General features: G+C 42.6%; 1 protein-coding gene across 1 annotated transcript in view; it reads right to left on the minus strand.

The window, feature by feature from the left end:
- Positions 1 to 1,102: 1,102 nt before the first annotated feature.
- myo1ha (myosin IHa) overlaps positions 1,103 to 14,035 on the minus strand; it is an 80,011-nt gene continuing 67,078 nt past the window's right edge. Inside the window, exons 29-32 of the mRNA XM_043715494.2 lie at positions 12,356 to 12,426; positions 8,806 to 8,903; positions 6,181 to 6,280; positions 1,103 to 3,365 (exon numbers count right to left, since the gene is read on the minus strand). Of these exons, the coding sequence (XP_043571429.2) occupies positions 3,339 to 3,365; positions 6,181 to 6,280; positions 8,806 to 8,903; positions 12,356 to 12,426 (296 nt within the window). The 3' untranslated portion in view covers positions 1,103 to 3,338. The remainder of the gene's footprint in view (positions 3,366 to 6,180; positions 6,281 to 8,805; positions 8,904 to 12,355; positions 12,427 to 14,035) is intronic.

Raw genomic sequence — 14,035 nt, forward strand, 5'->3', positions numbered from 1 at the left:
ATTTCCAGATATCTGACTCAATAGCAACCTTAGTCTCTGGTATATTATAGGTTAATATATAGAAAAAACACAAACATGTCACTAGGCATTATTTAACACAGAGTTAACCACCACAGCAGAAACCATTGTTTCATGAGATAAAAAGCAGTCACCACAGAACGGATTAATAATTTGGGCCCTGGATTGATGATCTGAGATACAAATTCAACTTCCACAGCGACAGTTTAAAATTTAAATTCATTTAGAATAGAATCCCAACAGTGTGGAAACAGGCCATTTGGCCCAACAAGTCCACACCGACCCTCCGAAGAGAATCCCATCCACACCCACCCCCTTACTCTATAACCTGCAATTCTAATTGGCTAATTCACATAACTTGCACATCCCTGGACTTTATGGGCAATTTAGCATAGCCAATCACCTAACTTGCATTCTGGATTAGTGGTGCTGGAAGAGCACAGCAGTTCAGGTAGCATCCAAGGAGCAGCAAAATCGACGTTTCGGGCAAAAGCCCTTCATCAGGAATAAAGGCAGAGAGCCTTAAGCGTGCATATCTGCATGCCTTGGGACTGTGGGAGGAAACTCACACAGACACAGGGAGATTGTGCAAACTCTACACTGACACCCGCCCAAGGCTGGAATTGAATGTGAGTCCCTGGCACTGTGAGGCAGCATTGCTCGCCACTAAGCCATTAGTTAAACAAATCTGGAATAAAAGGGCTAGTATTAGTAATGTAACTCCCAGATTAGTAAGACAATTAAGGTTTTATGATAACATCCTTTAGGGAAGGAAATCTCATTTTTACCTGGTCTGACCTGCCTGTGACTCCAGACCCACAGCAATGTGGTTAAATCTTAACTGTCCTCTCAAAAGGCCGAAGCAGCCAATCAGTTGGCTCCCCAATACTACTTCAAGGATAAATAATAAATATTGATCTTATCAACACCACCTACATCCCAAGAATGACAAAGGAAATCTCTGATTAACACATTCCACAACCCTAGCTCTCTTCAGAAAACAAACATTACATTTAAGTCTAAAAAAAATTACTTAAAGATAAATAAACTGGTAAATACCAAAATAATAAACACGATTCTAGAAAGCATAATTACATTTTTATTTATCTAAAGAGAACAATCATTATGTACACACATTCTTGTACGGTACATAATACAGTTGATTACTTGCATGATAATACATATTCTATTTTGTCATATTTTCACAGATTAAAGATGATACAAGTTAACAGATCCACCGCTTTTCACCTTTATGGGTAAGCTGTTCCCCAGAAATGACCTTTAGTGAAGCATCTTAATCCAATGTGATTTCACATCACGATACAACAAACTTAAACAGCAATAGTGTTTAACTTCTATTTTATCAGAAAGAAAGGTAGACCACAATGGAAGGCAACAGCTTACATTTATTTATGTCGTAATCCCTAATGCAAAAGAGGTCCCAAATTGTGTCAAGGATCATAATTGGAAAAGTTGTCACCAATTTGAAGAAAGTAGGGTGGATGAATAGAGAGTGAGAGATTCCAGGAGGATTTTGTTTTGATTCAGCCACAGGGTGTGGCCTTCACTGACTGGGCCTGCAGTTTTGCCCATCCATAATTTCCCATGGGGAAGTGAAGAGTCAACCATATTGCTGTGGATCTGGAGTCACATGTAGGTCAGACCAGATAAGGATGGCAGATTTCCTTCAATTATGGACCAGTTGGATTTTTCTCCCAGTAATTGGCAATGGTAGCATGGTCATTAGACTCTTTTATTTCTCCCCTTTCAAATATGAATTCAAATTCCTTGGTGGAATTTGAACCTGGGTCCCCAGATTAATAGTCTAGAGATAATACCATTAAGCCATAGCCTCCCCATTTCCAGAGTCAATGACCAAGGTGGTTGGAGGCTTTGCAATGAGGGGAGGACCAGAGGACATCGTTAGAAGAACAATGACTCTCAAACACAATTATGTGATGTCAGTTTTCAGACGACAAGTTGGGCAATATGCCTACTCATTCTGTGCCCAATGTCCTCCACACGGAGAAAATGAGGACTGCAGATGCTGGAGATCAGAGTTGAGAGTCTTGTGCTGAAAAAGCACAGCAGGTCAGGCAGCATCCGTGGAGCAGGAGAATCGAGGTTTTGGGTATAAGCTTCTTCATCAGGAATCAGGAGCCCTATTGAAGGGCTTATGCCCAAAACGTTGATTCTCCTGCTCCTCGGATGCTGCCTGACCTGCTGTGATTTTCCAGCACCACACACACAACACTGTGCTCCATTCACCATATAGATTAGGCAGTGATTGTAATGGCTTGTTCTGGAGCCATTGGGTGTGAAGATCGGAGACCCAAAGCCTATCCAGGCTGCTTGAGGCTGAATGGCTGCCAGTTGATCGTGATCCATGGTCTGTGTTCTCAAGTAAAAAACAATTTGAGGCCATCAGCAAAACAGGTAACAAATCATGTTTTTGATCAGCTGAATGTAGAAGCAGGAAGAGTAGAGTAATTCTTCTGGCTTCCTATTAGAATTGTCAACTGCTGCCCTACACTGTTAGCAAGCTAGCTCCTCCCTCGCTGCCACCCTCCCACACCCAACCTCGATCAGGTGACCCCTCCTCTCCGGCTGCCTGTGTCCTCCTCCAGATTAGCCTCTCAGACCATGACTGGTGACCCCTGCTCATGACCTGTTGACCCATGAGGTACATTTGAATCAGAGATCGTTGGGTGTCCTTTTGATGAAACGATTCATGCAGGGAGAGCTCCCTCCACCCCACCCCCACCAATTTAATGTCATCTCATATTGCCCCATCACTCACCTATCCCTGACATGCATTGGCTGATCTTCAACATCTGAAATTTAAATTCCTAATGCCTTTCTTTAAATTTCTCCACCATGTCTCTGCAACCTTATACCATGAACCATTGCCACAAAATGACAGCCACGAGACTCCAACCCTCTTGTTCTAGCCCAGAGACGTTTAAGGCAATCAGGAGACAGAAGGCTGACAGGTCAGGGCGAGGATTGGTGGGGAGCATTCTGAATTTGTGTAGCAGATTTCACACACTGCCATTACCAAGATATGTCCCCATTCATTGACTCAAGCCCCTTCTGTAACTCGGTGCTTGTACCTTGCAGGCACTGTAAAGGTTTGTGGCAATGAGACTGTATCAGACAAGCCCATTAGCCTTGACCTACACTGTACGAGATGAAAGGACCACACAGTAACATATCAATGAGTGGATAATCTGGTAAGGCAATGAATACTTCTGGAACTTGTAGGAGTTGCTATTTCCCTTGAAATTTATCGACAAAAACAGATGAATAATAATGGAAGGTCATCGGGACTTTACCCTCGGGGTCATCTGTAAAAAGGAAAAAGAGAGAGGAGTTGTTATAATAGTCCTGCCAAAATCAATGTTCAGTAAGCATTAGCATTTATACCCAATGTTCAGTCCATTGACTCTCAGACTGGACATTAAACTGTCAGAAAGATGAAAAATGAAGATAGTTCTTAGTTTTGTCAATCGAAGCTGCGGTTAGGGAGCAGCAATGCCCCAGATCTACTCAGAGGGTCACTGCACTGCACTGATAATGTGAAATGGGGCCATTGAAGTGGAACAAGTCATCCAAAACATGGTGAGAGTTCAAAATGATAAATGCATCCCATGTCAATGAGGGACAGTGGGTTAGGTTACTTCTTTCTAAAAATGACAGCATCTGAAATTCCTGATGAAGAGCTTATGCTTGAAATGTTGACTCGCCTGCTCCTCAGATGCTGCCTGCCCGGCTGTGCTTTTCCAGCACCACACTCTTCAACTCTGATCTCCAGCATCTGCAGTGCTCACTTTCTCTGTGTGTAACTTGCTCTCATGTTTAACCACATATCTCTAGCATCACAAATTCTGCTTGTTCTCCCTCTTAAACATCATCAAACATCAGCTCATGCTCAGCTGACCCTCTGCTGAGTCCCACCTCCATGCCTTTGTTAATTCTTGACTTAATCATTCCAACATACTGGTCATTCTGTAATAGCGTGCATTTCGTTAACACAAATTTGCTATAACGCGATTGACAATTTGGGAACACTGTTTCTATCGCGGGAACTTTTAAAGCCAGTATTGGTTATAATTGGTGATTCTGACCATATTAGTTTAAACAGTGTTACTATTATGCAACTTTCTTATAACACGGGATTGCACGAGAATGCAACTATAGATTTGATTTAGATTTATTGCCATATGTATATAAAAACTCAATGAAAAGTGTCTTTTCACATGTTATATGCAAAGTGTTGCCATGCTCCAGTGCCATCATGAAACACTGAATATAATGCAGGATTTTACTGCAGTAGAGTTCATCTTACTCTCTTCTTCTTGTTCCTGCCCCATTACTGCTCTTCCAGTCACTGCTTGACATCAGCCAGAGCCTCTGTAACAGCTTCTGCAGTCTCTGCTGTGTGTTACCAATCCTGTAACCACCACATTTGAGCTGGAGCCATGGGCCTGGGGATTTACAGGTTCCGTCCCTCCTGTACCCAGTCCAACACTCCTCCAGATCCTGCTGCCTGTCATTGGGGTCTTCTGCCATCCTTTCGCCAAAGCTTCCACTCCTTCAGTCACCCAGACCTAGCTGTAGACCTGGGGCCTTGGCTCAGCCTGTGAGTCCAGGCCGATTCGCAGCCAATGTCGACATTCCACTCTCCATTAATTTTAAATTCTCATCCTTTCCTACCATGGCCTCGCCCCTCTGTAACTTTCCTGATCCTGCCAACACTCCTAGATTCAGTTGCCATCCAATTCTGATCCATTGATCATCTCTGATTTTATACACTTGCCTTCAGGCTCTAAATCTCTACAATTTTCACAATAAATGTTTCTGCCTCTCCTCCTTTAAGAAGCTCCTTAAAACTAACTATTTGACCAAACTTATGGTTATCTGTCCTTGAGTAACTCAGTGTTATATTTTGTTAGATAATACATTTATGAATCACCTTTGGACAGTTTATTTGCTAAGGAATCATATCATTGTTACATTGCAGACAGAGTTTGGTACATTTGTAAGAGCTACAATAATTAAAGATCATGGGGGTGGTGCAAAGGTGGATTGGTTGTGGAAGTTGGGCATGATCTTACTAAATGGGAAAGCAGGCCTGAAGGGCCAAATGGCCAACTCCTGCTGAATTTCTTATGCTGTTATAAATACAAGTTGCTGCAGTCGAAGACCTTAAAGATTGTGAATGGGTTGGAAAAACAAAGAGAGGGTGAAAATCAAAACAGGAAGTACCACTGCTATAAGAGGTTGTGGTCTCCTTGGCCTGCTCAGTGCTGTATGGTCTCCCACCTACCCCTCAGATGTGAGTGAGTGAGATAATTCTGGGTCTGAGGAATCCACATTTGGGATGAAAGACCAAGATAACCTGAAACATTAACTCTGTTTCTCCCTCTGCAGCTGTTTCACTGAGTGTTCCCCTATTTCCTTTCAGTTTTCACTTCAGAGTTCCAGCACCTGCAGTGTTTTGCATTTGTGAAGCAGCTGGGGATGTGCTGGAATCAAACAGCATAGAAGGAAGCCCATTGTGACTGGACCTCCTCTTTGAAAGAGCTATCAAAGTGATCTTACAGCCTCCTTACTGTTTCCATATAACATCGTAGATATTTCCTTTTCAGGTTGATATGCTAACCCATTTTGAAAGCTCTCATTATATCGCTTTCCAGTACATTCCCGATCAGAACAACTCACAGCCTCAAGCAAAAATATCCTCATCTCCCCTTTGATTCTTCCACCATTTAGCTGAATCTATGTCCTTTGGTTACTGAGCCAGTGCAAATTGTGGATTACTCTCACGCAAAAAGCGAAGATTCATAGGTGACCATTTTGACGTTTTCACAATTAGAAGGTTTCTGGCACATTTACTGTCACTGTCACATGTTTGTCCTTTGAAACATCTCACTGATGCTTGCTGCTGGACAGTTTATAAAGGCTGGACCAGACTCAGGATATCATACCCAATCACCTAGTCCCCACCTCTTCTTACTTCCCTCTCTCCCTCTGCTGCCAACTGCACCAGAGCAGTGGCCTGTCAGATTCCTGCTTGTACCAAGATTGGGGACTCACTCTCTCAGTAATAACACTTCAATCAAATCCTTCTATTCCAATAACATTGATGGAAAACCTTACCACCATCAGGTGACCATTTTTGCCTTTGAAGACTTGTGATTCATGGCCCGATGTGAAATCGACGATACCTTCCTTGCCCGGTTGAATCGTAAATTTCAAGCTGAAACAGGAACATTTAGAAACAGAGTAGGATATTAGAACTTCATGGAATTTTGTATATATACTTAAGAAGGGAGCAAAAACTAATTAGAATATGCAACACTTTTTTCTGGATTTATTATAAAGTTGCTGTAATACTTTGTTACAGATTCCCCACTTTACTGTTAATATGAGATTTTCAGATACACCCACAATATGTTACCTTCTCATTATGAAGTTTTGTAACAGCTCGGTTATACAATTCAGTGATCGCACTGCCTCATCCTCATTATAACCTTACATAAAAAACTGTGGATGCTGGAGATCTGAAACAAACAAAAACAGAAATTGCTGGAGAAACTCAGCATCTGTGAAGAGAAAACACAGTTAATGTTTCGACTCCAGTGATCCCTCTGTAGACCTGGACATTGGTTTCTCTCTTCCCAGAGGCTGTCAAACCTGTTGAGTTTCTCCAGCAATTTCTGTTTTTGTTTGTCTTCGTATAATGTTCTCTGGTATAACATCCTCTGTTACTTCTTCAGTCCAGTACAAGGCTCTAAGTTACATAACTTTCTCTGATGTGTCCACTGTCATTATAAGACTCTCAGTTTAATGTTCTTTTCACATTTAACTCACATAATCACGTCATTATCATTCACACTGCTGTCTGCCATCAAGGACTCTGCTGAACTTTCATGATTTTGCTACTACATATGTGAAACAGGTAATACAGCCATGATTGGTTACTGCAGTGATTCAAGAATGCCTATAACAATCAGGAAAACAAGAAATACCAGCCTTGCCTATAATGCCTAGATCCTCAGATTGACCATTTTAAAACCACTGCCCCATTTGTCACCAGAATCTCTCCCTGCTAGCCCCTTTAGAGCAATCAGGTTGCACTCTTAAAACTTCGTCCCGAACACTTTACCTTCTATTGGAAGGTTTTCTTTTTTTCAAGTTCTCTGTTTGAATCCTGGTCTGACCCATAATGCTACCTACCTCCGCCATGAACAGGAGACAGGAGCCCAGTCTACTGCGTCCGGGATGGAGATCAAACTCTGAGGCACCAACCTGCTTCATGCAGGCTGCCCAGCCAACCAACACAGTCAGCCCCCACAGAGTCCCTGTTACTGTGGCAACATGCACTTTGACCTTTGTGTCATAGCCTGGGGCTATGGATGGTGATGGGAGAGGCTCCAATTCCTTTCCATCACATGCTTTGCCCAGGAACCTTTCCTGGTTTTACCACCTGCCACTGGTACACAGTGGAAAGATTTCAAGGCTGATACTCAACCTGCTTGACCATAATATCAACACGTTCTACTTGGCCACCGAGTGCTGAGGTGGGACTCCAACTTGAGCTTCTTGCTCAGGGAAAGGGGCACTGCCGACTGAGTGACAAGAGTTCCTCTTAACTTGCAAGTAATGCAAGATCTTTGCTGCCAAGTCAGCAAATTATTCAGAAAATGGAAGGACTGTCCGGGGAAATCTCAGCCTGTGCTGTTTTAACTGATGGTGATTGGGAAATGCAATTGGCCTGAATGCTTCTGAACTAGCAAGGGGTCAAATCAGCCAAAATTCTTCCTCCTGACCATCATCCAACATTGCTACTGAGAGAGACATTGGGCTTGCATACTTGGGTCAAACCCAGTACATGGAGGGAAGCCTTCTGGATTCAGAAAGGCTGCCTGGATTCAGACTGACAAGCCTAACATGGCTCAATGTCTTCAACATAATCCAACAGTGATAATGTCACAATAAAGCAGATTGATTTGTCAAAGACTGTGTGGGGGCAACAGAAGCAGACCCCTCTGGTCTGTTCTGTTGCTCAGTCTGATCACAGCTGATCTGTATATTAACCATGTTTAGTTCTATAACCTTGAATACCCTTGCTTTACATAAATCCAACTATCTCAAATTAGAAACTCTCATTGTCCCTCATCCTGATTTGTTTTATTGAAAGGGAGAGTTCCAGAACTCCATTTCCCCTTGTGTGAAGAGGTGATATTATCTTTGAATAGCCCAGTCCTAACTTTATCCTTTTGATGTGGACTCTCCATAATGAAGAAAAAAGTTTTTCTCTATCTATTGTAAATGTCTTTAACACTTCACTAGATCATTCCTCTGACTTCTACGCTCAAGGGCATCCAAGTTGAGTCTATCCTCACAGTTGAACATCTTTTATTCAGGTATTTTCATAATAACAACAAAGTCCTACAGATGTTAGAAATCATAAACAAACATGAGTCGTGGTGGGCTAAGGGGCCTGTTCCTTTGCTATACTGAATTGAAAAAAACAAGAATGCTGGAGAAACTCAGCAGGCCTGACATCATCTGTGGAGACAGAAACTGAGTTGAAGTTTCAAGTCCAGTATGATTCTTCTTCAGAACTGAAGATATTGGGGATGAAGCTGTTTTCTGAAGCAGAGTCATGCTAAATAACATTCTCTTTTCATGAATGTTGCGTGACCTGCTGAGTTTCTCTAATACTATCTATGTTTGTGCGATAAACCTGTCTTTCTGAAGAGCTTTTTTTATACCTACCTGCCCTGGACGATTTTGAAGCTGTTTTGCTTGCTGGCTATTGTACAGAGTTTGGTCACTGTCTCAAATACGTAGTCACACTGTAGAATGACATCTCCCTGTATACATGAGACAGACAGTCAGTCCAAACCCAGTGGATGAGCCACCACCACCAACTTCCCTCATGTGGCATGCGACTTTAACTTCACTGATGTATGCCACTGCAGAAAGCATGGCAGAATTTCACATGGAGACGGTAGCACCACTTCTTGACTTAGATGTCCACTCACAAAAAATGTTTGATAGAATTGTGGAATCCCTACAGTGTGGAAGCAGGCCATTCAGCCCATCAACTCCACACTGACTCTCTGAAGAGCATCCCACACAGATACATCCCTATAACCCACCATATATCTGGAATCTTGCATTTTCCAAGGATGATCCACCTAGCCTGTGTATCCCTGGACACCACAGGGAAATTTAGCATGGCCAATCTTTGGACTGTTGGGGGAAATCAGAGCAGCCGGAGGAAACTGTGCAAACTCCACACAGACAGTCGGCCCAGGGTGGATTCACATCAAGGTCCTGGGCGCTGTGAGGCAGCAGTGCTAACCACTGTGCTACTGTCCCCATCCAGATCCAAGGTGAGATTTCCCACTTACCCTTGACTGGAAATGCCTGAGTTGTCTGAACGGCTGTTGGGCCATTAGTTGGCTTGGGCGAGATTGGCTCCACAATCCTAACAGTGCCACTGGGCATGGTGGCCACTGCTGGGACTGCAGCCGGTCTCGACAATGATTGTCAGTGGATTCAGTTAAGGATGTGAGTGATGGGAGGGGAGGGGTTTCATCAGGTCTAGTCGGGCAGACCCTGGTATAGTGTTGTGTGTGTGCTGTCATGGGAGGCATGGTGAGGCTGTGGAACGGCTATAGGGGAGTCCTCCATTGGGCCCAGGGAGGGACCATTCCCAACAAGGCTTTCAGAGTGGTGCTGCCATCTGATATGGGCACTCCGCATTGATTGAATATCAAGTAGCTTTATGTCCCTGCTATGTTTTCCTCCCCGATTGCCAGCTCCGGAGGGATTGGGGATTGAAAATTCCGGTCTGTGTTTATAATTCACCACATGGTTGAATTCCTTACTCTCAGGCATTGAGAGAGCGAAATCCTTCTTCCTTCCCTAAGCCCCAATGAGAAGGGATTATTTTAAGTCACATAGGAATGTAAAGAAGGAAGGACCATGTACTGTTGATTTGAATTGATTTGATGTGATTTATTGTCATGTGTACCTAAGTACAGTGAAAAACTTTGTTTGTGAGAGTACAGGCAGATCATAGTTAGCAAGGACATACAGATTATAGGGATAAAAAATACTTGGACAGAGTAAGGCATACAGGTTACATCACACAGGATATGTGAAAGGAAAGAACAACATTAACAAGATCGACAATATTTGGCCCGAATGAACTTGTTGACCAATCAAACTCCATCAATTTCGCTACAACAGACCAACAGAAGTCATTTCATGAACTGGTGTAGAATGGCACTGGGTAATATGTAAAGTTACTCATCTCCCTGACTATACACAGGATGGATACATTTAGAAAGAGGAGTTAATGACACTAGCCCCCAGGGAGTACGAACAGGAGCACGCCATTTATCCCCTTGAGCTTGTTAAATCTTTCAGAGAGATCATGGCTGATTTGCAACCTAGCTCCATGGACCACCTGTGCCCTCACTCCATTTACTGCTTGTGCCCTAGCCCCATGTAGCCATTGTAGTCTTATCCCTTAACATCGAGCATGGGCTAGATGGGACAAAAGGCCTCTTTCTGTGCTGCTAATGACTCTTGCTGAACAAAGGTCTATCAATCTCACATTTTAAAATGAACACTTAATCTATTGTTATTTGCAAAAGAGAGTTCCAAATTGTGTGTCGAAATTACTTTGACTCTGAAAAACCTAGGTTTGATTTGTTGACTGTCTAACCTTGTTTGAGACTGCCCATTCAGTTGAAAGAGTTTCTCTTGATCTAGCCTATCTGTTCATCATAATATCACGAAGACTTTGCTTACATTTCCTATCCTGCTATCATACTTTGGGTGCTTTAGGACAGTTCCCGAAACATCTGTCAGTGCTGGGATTAATGCTGCAATGAGGAATTGAGAGAAACGGTGTTGAGATTGATTTTAACTTTGGCTTTATGGCAGGAATTCACAGAAATCAGTTCCTCTTGAACCCATGTGAGGCCGCAGTGAATTTAAGCTCTTGAGCTCAGTACCATAAAGCTGCTCCACTTCCTGTCTGGGCGGGCAATAGGTTGAGGCAAATGGCAACATTTCAGGAATTGTACGGATCCTAGCTGCCTATTGGCACAAAGCTGGATATGAGGATGGAGTTTGTTGGGATGGTCTTGTGGGAGGGATTGATAGGGTCTGGGTGAGGAGTAGCCACTGGGCAGTGGTGGTCCAAACATTCCTTGTGGATCCCAGAGGAGATCCTGTATCAGGAACATGCACAGCTAGACAACAAAATAAAGCTCCAGAGAACTCTGGACACTGTTGATGAATTTTCTGATAATTTTGATAAACTTCCTTTTATTATTAGTTTCTAGACAGTTTTTGTCTTTACTTGCCCCCTTCAATTGACATTAGTTTCGCCTTCGTTTTCAATGTAACTCTACAAGGAATCTCTCAGGTTAATTCTGATTTGTACGGCTGTGGGAACTGATCAGAAATGGCTCATAGATCAGATGGTCGTTATTGTTATGGACCAGGCCAGACCCCCTCAAAACATTTCAAGAAAGTAGCCCGGACCCTAACTTTTCTCGTTGTTTTAAGTACGTGCATAGTGGATGTTTCAGGAGTGATGCAGCTGGTCAAAACCACTTAGTTTAAAAAAGGCAATTTTTATGGAAGATTACTGAATGAAACACAAACAATAGAGAACAGAATCCAGAATAGCATAACCTCTCCAAAAACCCAACAGATTATCTCAACTTAATGATGCTGTTCCAAATACTTGCAACAATCCCCATAAACACCCCTTGGCAAAAAAGGAAAATCAAACACAGCTTCTTACAGGAGAGAGAGAGAGAGAGAGAGAGAGATGACAGGGAGATTCAGCATGGAGAACCTTCTTCCATGTAGCTGTTTCTTTGACCAGCAGCCTCCAAACGGACTGACTGCTTTCAGTGAACAGCCAGACTGCTAAAACCCAAACCAAACCAGAGTAAAACTGAGCTGGGAGAACTGGCCACTCCCCTTTCGTTGTACAATTTTGTTTTTAAACTTAATAACTTCTTCAAGTAGGTCAAGCCAGACATTTTGAAACCTGTGTCTCGTAAAACATTTTTGAAAAAAAACAAGGACAACACAATTTTGTTAAAGGAGCAGCATCATCACATTATACATATAATCCAAATTTGCCTTCCATTGAACTCCATGCAAATCAAATTAATGTGGGATTTATGACAGCATCTGATCCAATTTTGCCCATTTTATATTGTTAAACCCAAGTCAAGAATGGTCCCTATATCAATGAGAAGGAAATAAAGAGGTTGGGAATCCTTACTTTCTGATTGTTGTTCTCACAAGGAACGTGGATGACAAAGACCCCATCACTAAGGTTGCTAACAGACACACCTAAAGGAGACAGAAAAATGGAGGTTGTCAACACAGTGAGATCCAAAATGTTCAATTCCCACAAAATACCTAAGTATGGTATTATAGGATCAACAGAGTCAGGTTACAACACAAGAGGAGGCCATTTGACCCACTTTGTGAGTCTGTGCTATCTCTCTGATGGATCAATTTGCCTTTTTAATTTATTAGGATTTAAGAGCTTGCAGCATTGTCTTCATTTCTCTAGGCCTGGAATTCCCTCCATACTTTTCCACCTTCTGACTTTGTTTTCTTTCTCTAAGAATGCTTTTCAAAATCTACCTCTTTGATCTAATTTATTCTTTTCGTCCAATACCCCCTTACATGGTTCAAAGTCAAACTTTATGTACGAAATCTCCAGTAAAGGGTTTTTTTTTAAACCCATTTTAAAGTTAAAATGCATGTTGTTTACCTGATAGAGTAATTGGGATATTTAGCAAAAGTATTTTTCATAATCTGAGGCCAATATTTGACAGAAATGTTACCTATGCTTTTAGTTGAAATCATACGACAGAGGTATTATATAAGTGTAAGATGTGGCTGTTAAAGAATAGGGTTGGGGCACTATGGGCTTCAGGAGAATGACCTTTGGCCTCTGGGATCAGAGTTGTATTTTGTGAAGTACAAAAATATCCAGACATCTGTGGCGACTGTGGGTGTGTGTACTGGCTGTAGTTGACCTGGAATACAAACAATTATAAAGGGCACCAAAATGAGGAGGGCATAATCCAGTTTTCAATTGTTCACATTCTGCCTGTGTCTCTGGCCCCATTATACTGCCCACACTGCCAAGGGCCATACAGCTTTGCTGGCCAAGGCTATGAAATCACATGACGTAGATGGTCATTGCAGCCTTACCCTCCTCTATTTCGCCCAGTGGGAAAGCTCAGCCTGAGCGTTTCAGACAAGGGGGTGAGATTACATTGAGCGAGGCGTTCAAAATCACGCCAGTCTGTGCGGAGTAGATGGGGAGAAACTGTTCCCGTTGGTGGATGGAGTGAGAAACAGAGGCTGCAGACTCAACGTAATTTGCCAATGAAACTATGGTGACAGGAGGAAAAAAAATGTTTAGGTGTAGCGAAAGGAGAGGATCTGGAACATGCTGCCTCGGAGTGTAGAGGGTGCAGTCAACTGAAGCTTTCAAAAAGGAATTGGATTATTTATCTGTCAAGGAAACATTTGCAAAAAAACAAGAAATAAGGGAGGGAAATGGCTCTAGGCATTCCCATTGCTGTATCCCCAACTATCAACATCCTGGGGATACCATTGACCAGAACTGAACCAGTCATATAAATACAGTACCTAAAAGAACAGGTTAAAGCTGAGGAATCCTGCAATAAATAACTCACTTCCTCTCTCCCCAAAGCCTGTCTACCATCTACAAGTCAAGAGGTGGAAGATTCTACACTTGCCTGGATCATGCAGCTCCAACAACATTGACACTCTGTAGATGTGTACTATCTACAAGAGGCACTGTAGAAGTTCACCAATGATCATTAAATAGCTACTTCCAAACCCATAACCAATTCCATCTAGAAGGACAAGGACAGCTAATACATGAGAACACTGCCTCCTGCAAGTTCCCCACTGG

The sequence above is a fragment of the Chiloscyllium plagiosum genome, unplaced genomic scaffold (assembly GCF_037043375.1).
Source record: "Chiloscyllium plagiosum isolate Xiang-an unplaced genomic scaffold, Cpla_swu_hap1 HiC_scaffold_24, whole genome shotgun sequence".
Lineage (NCBI taxonomy): Eukaryota > Metazoa > Chordata > Chondrichthyes > Orectolobiformes > Hemiscylliidae > Chiloscyllium > Chiloscyllium plagiosum.